At 45.3% G+C, this 10911-nt stretch overlaps 1 protein-coding gene across 1 annotated transcript in view; it reads left to right on the top strand.

Moving 5' to 3' along the window:
- The first annotated feature begins 3092 nt into the window (after positions 1-3092).
- DISP2 (dispatched RND transporter family member 2) overlaps positions 3093-10911 on the top strand; it is a 35269-nt gene continuing 27450 nt past the window's right edge. Inside the window, exon 1 of the mRNA XM_030213702.1 lies at positions 3093-3163. Within this exon, the coding sequence (XP_030069562.1) occupies positions 3093-3163 (71 nt within the window). The remainder of the gene's footprint in view (positions 3164-10911) is intronic.

Here is a 10911-nt window from a genome sequence, read left to right as displayed (position 1 = left end):
GGTATGGTAGAATTGCTCTATAGGTCCTGAGTGTTTTGTATTCTCGGCATGCCTAGTACTGGATTTTGGAGTGGGGTGTTAAAAAATGACCGGCCCTGGGTGTCAACTACCCTAGCTACGCCACTGGATGAGGAAAGTTCAAATGGTAGGGCTTAGTACTGGAAGTGGTGGCCTAGTACTTTGAAGCATAGGAATTTCCTGTGTGCTTTGTGGATTGGGATGTGGTATGCATCGTGGAGGTCTAGTGCGGCTAACCAATCGTTTTTCTGGATCAGTGGGAGGATGGTGCCTAACGAGTGCATCCTGAACTTCTCTTTTATGACATACTTGTTGAGATGTCGGAGGTCTAGGATGGGTCTGAATCCTCCAGACTTCTTGGGAATGAGAAGGTAGCGGGAGTAGAACCCATGGTTGAGTTCTGTCAGAGGGACAGGCTCTATAGCTCCCGATTGGAGGAGGGTCTAGAGTTCATTGTGAATGAGGAGGGTAAGGTGCTCCGGAGTTGTATCTCTGGGTGGGGGTCGGTTTGAAGGCATTGAATGGAGGCGAATCCTGTATCCGTGCTGTATAATGCTGAGGACCCATTTGTCGGTTGTGATCTTTTCCCAGGTTTTGAAGAAGAGAGAGAGGCAGCCCCGCACTGGTGGGATTGCTACTGGTGCAGAGTCAAAAACTGGGTCCCGCCTTGGAGTTTGTAGTGGGGTTTTGTTTTTGATGTTTCCGTTCTCTTGGACGTTGCCTCTGTTGATAGGAGGGGCCATATGTCTAAGGTTTTTGTCGTTGCCATGTCGAGGGCCCATCATAGCGTTTAGCGCTGTGCTGGTGCCTGCAGTAGTGGTATTGGCTGGTTTGTTGCCTTCGCGTTGCTGAAGGGCGTAGCAGGCCATCTGTGGAGAGAGTTTGTAGGGTGGTGCAGTGGTCTTTTAGGGTGTTGACTGTTTCTTTTACTTAGTCCACGAATAGGTTCTCCCCGGCAGTGGCGTAGGAAGGGGAGGGTGGGAGGGGCAGTCCGCCCCGGGTGCACGCGCTCGGGGGGTGCCGGCCCCGCTGGTTCCCTGCTCTCTCTGCCCCAGAACAGGTTACTTCCTGTTCCGGGGCAGAGAGAGCAGGGAACCAGCGGGGCCGACGCAGCTCCGAGTGACGTGCACTCGGGGCGGATCGGCCATCCTGCAGGTAACAATGCGGTCCGGGGGGGTGCGCCACAGAGGGGGTGGGGGGGTCGTGCCATGCTGCACCCGGGGGGGTGCGCAGCGGCGACCCGCCCCGGGTGCCGTTAGCCCTCGCTACGGCACTGCTCCCCGGATCAGGGCGAATCAGCAAGGCATTCGGGTGTATCTTTGTGGAGTCCAGAGGCCCTGAGCCATGCCATTCGTCTCGCAGCAATGGCCACACAGGCTGTGCGTGCTGAGGTCTCGAAGGCATCAAAGGCAGCTCTGATCATGTGTTTTGCACATTCTTCCATATCGCGGAGGACTGGGGAGATGAGAGTTTTGCAGTCCAAAGGTAAGGAGGACAGGAGATCCTCGGTTCTCTTCCGGAGGGAGTTGTTGTAGAGGACTAATTGGAAAAGGTGGGCATCGATCTTGGCATTTAGCATGGTGCCATGGTACACCTTTTTCCCGATTGTGTCCAGTGTTTTTAGTTCTTTTCCTGGAGGGTTATTGGCGTGGGTCCTGGAACTCCTTGCCTTTTTGAGAGCAGATTCCACAATGATGGACTGATGGGGAAGCTGAGGTTTGTCAAAACCTGGGCAGGGTAGAACTTGGTATTTGAGGTCTAGTCTTTTGGCGACAGCTGATCCCATGACAGGAGTTTGCCATATGCTTTCTCTGCAGTCCAAAAGAAGTTTGTGAACAGGTATTGCTGTCGTGGGTTTTGGTGTATTTAGATACCTGAGGATGCCTAGGTCATCGCTTTGTTGGGTCGTATCCTCGGGTGGAGCGAGAGAAGCGGATACTTTTTTGAGGAACTTTGCGTAGGTGAGGTCTTCCGGAATTTGTTAAGGTGGTGGTTCAGTGGGGATACCTGCCGAATCCCGGGGGTTGGAGGAGTGGAGGTCCTCATCGTCAGTGGTCAAGAGGTCTGGGGTAAAGGCGTCACTCTCCTGCTCTGAGGGGTAATCATCCGGGGTGGATGGTTGTAGTGGTGCAGCTGTGGAGGGCCATAGGGTCCCTGTAGCAGCTGCCTCCATCCCTCCCCATTGGTGGTGGGATGTCGTGGCAGAGACGGAGAGCTGTGTGAGCAGCTTGCTGAAGAGACCCAGCAGCTGTTGTTGAGATGCTGTGGCCATGGGCTCGAGGGTCGGTGGGGAAGGTAGTCCCGTGGTTGGCGTCGGTGCCAGGGTCGGGTGTCATGGCTTCCTGAATCCTGCGCTTCTCTGAACCTGATGGGGGCCTCTGTCTGTGGGGTGAGTAGGAGGCATTGGATGAGGAGGAGGAAGAAGATCTCCGGTGTTTCCTGCGCTCCGTGTGCCTAAGTGGGCCCACCTGAGTGGCCTTCGAGTAGTGGAGGGAACACTGCTTACCTGTGCCCCTGATGTGCTGTGCCTGATGGAGTGGTTATTGGTGGTGTCTCTGGTTTTGGTGTGCTGGCCCTTTAAGGGGGCGGCATCTTGAGTCACAGCGTGTGCAGGGAGAGAAGCCTGAGGCTGAGAATCTGAAGCTGTGCTGTCTGTGCTTTGCAGTGTGAGGAGGAGGCTGTTTTGAGCTGTGCCCCACATTGAGGGAGGAATGGTAGCCCAGACAGAGGTAAGGAGCTCTGGTGCTGGTCAGGAAGCAGTTGTGGGGGCTGGTTCCCACATCTGAGGCAGGCTCAGGTGCTGGGAGGGCAGCGATCTTGCTGTAGGCTGCAGGGAGCAAGGAGGAAGCTGTTGTTTGATTTTTCTGTATTGCGGATGTGCTGGGCTCCATCCCAGTGGGAGTTGGGGAGGGCTGCTTGGCAGTCCCACTAGGAGTGGGGGCAGGAAGCATGGTGGCGTCTATAGAGGTGGAAGGGTGCTCTTGGTCTGTGAAGAGAACCAGAGCTCTTTTACCTTTCTTCTTTTGTTTCTGTGGAAGCTGCTTGGTTTGTTCAATCAGGAAGTCCTTTAGAGCATGCAGTCTGTGCTGGCGAGCAAGCAAGAGCAGTTGGGGACATCTGGAGACACAGGGCAGGCAGCCATGAGGTGGGCTGTGCCTAAACAAGGGATGCATACCTCGTGTGCTTCTGTTGTGCTCATTTTCTTCTTGCAGCCTGGGCATTTTTTAAACGCTGGTTTCAAGGTGCTGGATATCTTTTGTGCAGGGTCTGCCATATTGTAGAGAGAGCAAGAAAATCTCACCGTTTGCAGGGCGGATAAGGTAAACTGAGGCAAGATGCTCAAGCAGGTACATTTATAGTGCACACTGCACATGCTCAGAGGGACCTGCTCAAAAGGTTCCTTTGAGCTCTGGGAGAGCAGAATCCGTTTCCGGCTCTTCGGATGACATCACCAGTGTGTGGCTGACTCATCCTGCTTGTCCATGGAGAACAGGCAAACTGCTCCCTCCCTTTTTTCAGGGTATAGGGATTCAACGCGCCCAAGCAACCCAGCAGTCTCTGATTATGCACAGGCGCAGTAACAGCCCAGGACTCTAGAGTTTCAGCACCACAAGCGAGGACAGCACCTTGGGAGCCGGAGCCTGTGCTCTGCATCTCCAGCAGACCTCAGTCTGTGTTGCATCCCTATATCCCTATTTTCACATCTACAGCAGACCGGGAAGTCAGATGGAAACAAGTGCATTCTATGGGCAGCAAGCAGCAAGAGCCACAGTAGAAGGACTGCGGCGGGAGAAAAAACCAAGGTGGGATCTGCTATTCCATTTCTGCCTACGGGCCACATACCGCCTGCATCAGCTTTACCTGTTCTGTATTCATCAATCTATCCATCCATCTACAGAAAACTCTCATCCTTCTGTCCGCCCTTCCCGCTGCCATTCCTTTTTTCCCTTTAACTTTGTTCTCAATACACACCCAGGAGGCAACCATCTTCACTTCTTATATCCAGGTTGCTATCCCATCATCCTTCCCTTTTTCTCTGTCTCGCTGTGAATAGAAAAATTATTTTTCCATGATTATGGTGTTCGCTCTATTTGCTACACCACCTTTCAAAAAATAAGTCAAAAGCTAAATATTTCTAGCCTTCATTACTCTGTCCCTTCACTCATCATCTTCCTGCCTTCTCTGTCATTACTTTTCTGCACACAAGCCATCCATACACCATGGAGAATCCATCAGTCCCAAATTAATATCATTATTCCCTACAACCATCTATTCCTAGGGAATCAGTTTAATTTTCATTCATACACATATCCCTGGCATGCTCCATCTCTGCCTCTCTTCTTTTTTTCATCCATCCCACCTTCCTTTTTTACGTCTTGCTGCCATTTGCTCTCCATCCATGCTACATCTTTGTTGGGCTGGATTTTAGGGTTTCAGCAGTAGTTCAGTTCATTTCTAGGGGAAGGAAGCAACAGATGAATGCTGGTAACAATGCTTCTGCTGAGTTCTCTAGGTGGTGTAGGATACCACAGGAATCAGTCCCCTCCCCTCATTATTTAATATTTTATGTCCCATTTCTGTAAGGTGCTGGATACTTTTGGCTTCAGATATTATGTACTGGCATACAATATTCACAGTTGAAGATTAGTGAAGAGTTGATTTTAGAGAACCTGAAAATCATGGGTGATGTGCATAGCCATTTGGTTAAAAGAAAGATCATTGGTCTTGAATACTGTGAAGTCTGAAGTGTTGTGTTTTGGTGGGTGGGAGGAGGTGGAAGTAGATTGATTGCTATTCAGAATGATCAAATTCAAGTGCATCAAAGTTGTTTGTAATTTAAGAGTGTGGATTGATTGAAATTTGGCATTCAATGCACACATCTTCTGAATTAGCTCAGGTGATTTTTTTTTTTTTTTTTTTTTTTAGCATGTGTGTATAGTTTGTCAATTACATTCTCTTTTGGATGTGGGGAAGTTGCAGTTATTGGTCCAGACTTTGATTCTATGGTACCTCAAATATGACAATACTCTTTTTGTGGGTCTATTTAAAAACCTGCTTTCATAAACACAGGCAAAACACAGCTGCAAGGTTACTGGGGGTCTGGATATAAGAGTCCATGGGGCTCATTTGAAAAGAGAAAAACATCCAAAAAAATGGCATAAATCTGCATTTGGACGTTTTTCTCACAAATTTTTGAAACCCATTTTTAGACATTTTTTTCTATGAAATTTACCAAACGTGCATTCAAATCACAAGGGGGCATGTTAGGGGTGTGTTAAGGTTGGGATCTGGGTATTCCTAATCATAATGGAACAAAGCAAAACCGTCCAGGACTAAAACTAAGATGTTTTGAGCTAGACCTGTTTTTGTAAATAATAAGGCACAAAAAGGTGCCCTACATGACCACTGGAAGAAACCAGGGATGACCTCCTCTTATTCCCCCAGTAGTCACTGACCCCTCCCACCTACCTCCCAATGTGATTAAAAACATTACTTTCCAGCCTCTATGCCAGCCTCAGTTATTATACTTTGGTTCATTAGAGCAGCATGCAGGTCCCTGGAGTAGTATAGAGGTAGGTGCAGTGCATTGCAGACAAGTGGAACCAGGCCTTTACCTCCCCTTACCTGTTACACTTGTGCCCCCTTCACCCATAAGGGTTACTGTTGTGGTGTACAGTTGGGGGTAGTGGATTTTGGGTGGGTTTTAAGGGGCTCAGCAGACAAGAAAAGGGAGCAATGGTGAGACATGTATCTGGGGGCATTTATTTGAAGTCCACTTGCAGTGCTCCCTAGGGTGCCCTATTGCTTGATTTTGTGCATTTTCCACTTGGACTTTTTTTTTTCAAAAATGGACCAAAAAGATAAACACACAGAACACAAAAACATCTAGCAAATAGCCATTAAAAAAAAAGATAGATGTTTTTCAGTTTTGAAAATGGCTATATTCCCCACTTGAATTTTGGACTTTTTAGCAAAACGTCCAAAGTTGGACTTAGACATATCGAAAATGCACTTCTATGTTATTCTTCACCAATTACACTGGCTGCCTCTGGTGTATTGTAAGGTTTTAACGGGTCCTTTACAAAGGCGTGCTGAAAAATGGCTTGCAGTAGTGTAGGTGTGGGTTTTGGGTGCGCGATGATCCATTTTTTAGCGTGCCTGTAAAAAAAGGCCTTTTTAAAATTTTTGCTGAAAATGAACGTGCGGCAAAATGAAAATTGCAGCACATCCATTTTGGGTCTGAGACCTTACCGCTAGCCATTGACCTAGCGGTATAGACTCACATGGTAACTGGGCAGTAATGACCTACGTGTGCCAAATAGCAATAAAACACAGTTCCCCAAAATGAAAAAACATATGGGCACATCAATAAAAATAAAATTCCAGCATGAACAACACAACCCATACCATCCCAAACCTCCATCTCCTACACCAACCCTAAATGCCATCTGCCATATCCAAGCCTTTATAAGTTTCCAAAAATGAAGCTAACTGGACTAATGCTAGATCTTATCTGGTAACTTGTTCCATCATATTAGTCCCATAACATAAAATGCTCTCTTCCTAGTTATCTGTAGATGAAACAGCCTATTGTATGGAATCTGTAGAAAACATTTTGTTGTTCAGAAAAGATTGCAGCTTGGTTCGTGCAAGATCATTTGGATTCCTGGGCATGCAAAATCCTAAAAGCAAACATTAAAAATTTGAGGGGTCCTTTTACTAAGCTGCGCAAGTGTCTACGCTTGCCCAACGTGAGACAAAATGGAGTTACTGCCCGACTACCATGTGGCTCTTGAAGTAATTTCATTTTTGGCGCGCATCTGAAAAATATTTTTTATTTTCAGGCGCGCATAACGGACGCGTACCAAGTGGCATTTTATTTATTGCATTTGTATCCCACATTTTCCCACCTATTTGCGGGCTCAGTGTGGCTTACAATACATTGTGAATGATGGAAATACAGTTTGTTATAATGCGATTATAGGTTACATTGTGAAGAGTTAAGGAAGACAAAGTCAAGTCAAAACATCTTTGGGGCATGGAAATTATTGAATGTGACATTGGGGAAATGATAGGATGATCGAATAATAGCAAGAGGGCGTTAGGGTATGACAACTTTATTTGTGGGTAGATTTTAGGTGTGGAGAGAATACAGGGGAAGAGAATTCAGAAGAGAGTGTATTGATGCATTTCTATTAGTGTGTATGGAGTTCATGTGTTTTGGTCCTTGCAGTAAGTTTTTTCAAAGAGATAAGTCTTCAATCATTTGCGGAAGTCGGTTAATTTGTAGATCGTTTTCAGGTTGCGTGGTAGTGTATTCCAGAATTGCGTGCTCATATAGGAGAAGGTTGATGCATGTAGTACTTTGTACTTTATGCCTTTGCACTTAGGGAAGTGGAGATTGAGGAAAGTTCGGGATGATCTTTTGGCATTTCTGGGTGGCAGGTCTATTAAGTCTGAAATGTATGCAGGGGCTTCACCGTGAATGATTTTGTGAACTAACGTGCATACTTTAAAGGTGATACGTTCCTTGAGTGGGAGCCAGTGTAGTTTCTCACGTAAGGGTGTTGCACTTTCGTATTTTGGTTTTCCGAAGATGAGTCTGGCTGCTGTATTCTGGGCTGTTTGAAGTTTTCTCAATATTTGTTCTTTGCAGCCTGCGTATAATGAGTTGCAGTAGTCCAGATGACTGAGTACGAGTGATTGCACTAGGTTGCAGAAGACAGATCTTGGAAAGAATGATTTTATTCTTTTCAGTTTCCACAAGGAGTAGAACATCTTTTTTGTTATGCTGTTCGCGTGAGTCTCAAGTGTTAGGGGGCGGTCGATAGTGACTCCAAGGATTTTTTAATTTTCTGATATTGGCAGATTTAGTTTAGGTGTGTTGATAGCGGTAAATTTCTTCGTGTTGTATTGGGAGGTAAGTATGAGGCATTGAGATTTTTCTGCGTTCAGTTTCAGTCGGAATGCATCTGCCCAGGTGTTCATGATGTGTAGACTTTGGTTGATTTCGTGGGAGATTTCATTGATGTCTTGTTTAAAAGGAATATATATCGTTACATCATCGGCATATATGTAAGGGTTAAGGTTGTGAATTGATAGAAGTTTTGCCAAGGGAGTCATCAGTAGGTTGAAAATAGTTGGCGAGAGGGGGGATCCCTGCGGTACTCCGCACTCAGGCTGACGTAGTTGAATTTGATGTGACTTGATATGAGCGTAAGGTTAGGAACCACTTGAACCAGTTTAGGACATTTAGGTAGTGTTCTATTGTGGGTTAAAAACTGGTTAAAAGATAGAAACAGAGAATAGGGTTAAATGGTCTGTATTGTCAATAGAGAAGGGTAGATAGTGGGGTTCTCCAGGGGTCTGTGCTGGGACCATTTCCTTTTATCCTATTTATAAATGATCTAGAGATGGGAGTAACTAATGAGGTAATTTTGTAGGCAATAAGAGCTTATGTGCTAATTAGTTAGGGTACAGTAATACAGATATGCTGATTAGCACAGAAACACCCACTCTCCACCCCCAGACACACCCCCTCTGTGCAAAAATATACAGTTATTTAGTGCACAGTTTGCACATACAGGGCCCTGTTTACTAAGCCATGCTGTAAGCGTGCTAGCATTTTTAGTGCACAATAAAAATTAGTACGCTAACGCTAGAGACACCCATAGGAATATATGTGTCTCTAGCATTTTGCACGTGATAATTTTAGCACATCCTAAAAACACTAGCGCACCTTAGTAAACAGGGCCTGCAGATTGCAATTACCATGGGACGCCTCAGTGCATCCTAAGGTAAGTCCTTTTAAGCTGTGGTAAACTTGCACTAGTGCTTACCACAGCTTAATAAAAGGACCTCTAAATGATCAAAAAAGATGTATCATTTTTTACTCAATTCATTTGGAGGATTTTCTTAAAGATAGACCTTAGGCTTGATGGTTTTTTTGTATTATTTGCTTATAAATTTGATTGGGGGATGAGGTTTGTGTGGGACTTTACTAAATCTATACAACTAATTTTTTGTGTGCTATACTGTGATATCTACCTCTCTTCTTGATGTTAGCTAAGATAATGTTGATTGGTGCTTTTTTTATTTTCATTTTTTTGCTATGTATTGAATTTAAAACAGTTTGCAGTATTGTGGCTGTATGCACACATTATGCATGCTTTAACTATTTTTCACAAATAATTTTTCAGAGGGGGCATGTCATGAGCGGAGAATGGGCACATGTGCTAACTGGCTAACGCAGAGTTAATGCAGCAGCACTTAGCACCTCCTAAATAAGAGGCAGTGAACACTTCTGCATTCACTGTTTTGCGAGTCCCACGCTCTAATGGAAAAATTAGTGCGGGACCTGCAAAAAGAAAAAAGCCCTATTTTAGAGATGTGCTAGAAATGGGCTTAATGCATAGGAAAGTCCCCTGTTTAAACATGTTAAGTTCATTTCTTAGTGCATCTTAGTAAAAGGGCCCCTCTGTTAGGTATTTTCAGGGCCCTGTACAAATGGTTGAGAAACCTTTTGACACATGGTCTGAAAAAAAAAAATAAGTAGGAGGAGATTGGGCATCCAAATGGCAGATGAAATTTGATGTGGACAAATGCAAGATGATCCACAATAGGAAGAATAATCTGAATCATAGTTACCTGATGCTAGGGTCCACCCTGGGGGGGTCAGCATTTAAGAAAAAGATCTATTTGTCGTTGTAGATAATACACTGAAATCTTCTGCTCAATGTGTGGCGGTGGCCAAAAAGCAAACAGGATGCTAGGAATTATTAGGAAAGGGATGGTGAATAAGACCAAAAATACTTTCATGGCTCTGTATTGCTCCATGGTGTGACCTCACCTTGAGTTTTGCATTCAGTTCTGGTTGCCGTTTCTTTCAAAAAAGATATAGAGGAATTAGAAAGGGTTCAAAGAAGAGCGACCAATGATAAAGGGCATGGAGCTCCTCCCATATGAGGAATGGCTAAAGAGGGTAGGGCTCTTTAGCTTGGAAAAGAGACAGATGAGGGGAGATATGACTGAGGTCTACAAAATCCTGAGTGGTGTAGAAACAAGTACAAGTAAATCAATTTTTTACTCGTTCCAAAAATGCAAAGACCAAGGGACACTCATGGAAGTTACATGGAAATACTTTTATGTTCAATAATTTTTATTGATGACTTAGGTCAATATACACTTCAAACAGACATTTTACATTGAGAACCATCTCCTCCGTCATCAAAGTTTAACATATAACCCATTTCCCCCCAATACAAGACTCCTCCAACAATAAACCATGTAACCAGAAACAGTATAAAGCCATATTACTCTCCCTCCCCATTTTAAGAGACTTAACCTTCCCCTGTCCTCCCCCCAACCCTCCCCCCCCCCCGCTTCACCAACGTCATAACCTCCAAAATCTCCCTCCCCCCCGATCCCCCCCTACTAGGAACTAGATATTCCTCCCAGGCTTACAGAACTGCATATATTCATCCTTCATTGAGAAGTAAACTGCACCCTCGAGGGTGTAGAATCTGTAGATATGGGCCCCAAATGGTGAGAAAGCTTTTCCTTCTTTTTGGCGAGAGCCGGGAGTCTCTCACTTCCCAAGACACTAAAAGGTGTAATTGGTTCCTCCAGTGCCAGTAGGCTGGGGGCTCAGATGACATCCAGTATTGTAAGATACATTTGCGGGCAACCAGACACATCGTACGTAGGAACAAATGTGTTCCTCCCTCTAAATGCCCCAGAACATCTAAAATCATTTGATCTACCGTCTCCAAAATATGAACCCCTAGGTCCAGGAAGCGCTGGATATGTCCCCAAAACACTCTCAAGGTTGGGCAACTCCAAAACATGTGTAAAAACGATCCCTGTTTCCCTCCACATTTTAAGCAAGACGGT

The sequence above is a fragment of the Microcaecilia unicolor genome, chromosome 9 (assembly GCF_901765095.1).
Source record: "Microcaecilia unicolor chromosome 9, aMicUni1.1, whole genome shotgun sequence".
Lineage (NCBI taxonomy): Eukaryota > Metazoa > Chordata > Amphibia > Gymnophiona > Siphonopidae > Microcaecilia > Microcaecilia unicolor.
Note: the sequence above shows the minus strand (reverse complement) of the source record. Positions and strands in the feature narration are given on the sequence as shown.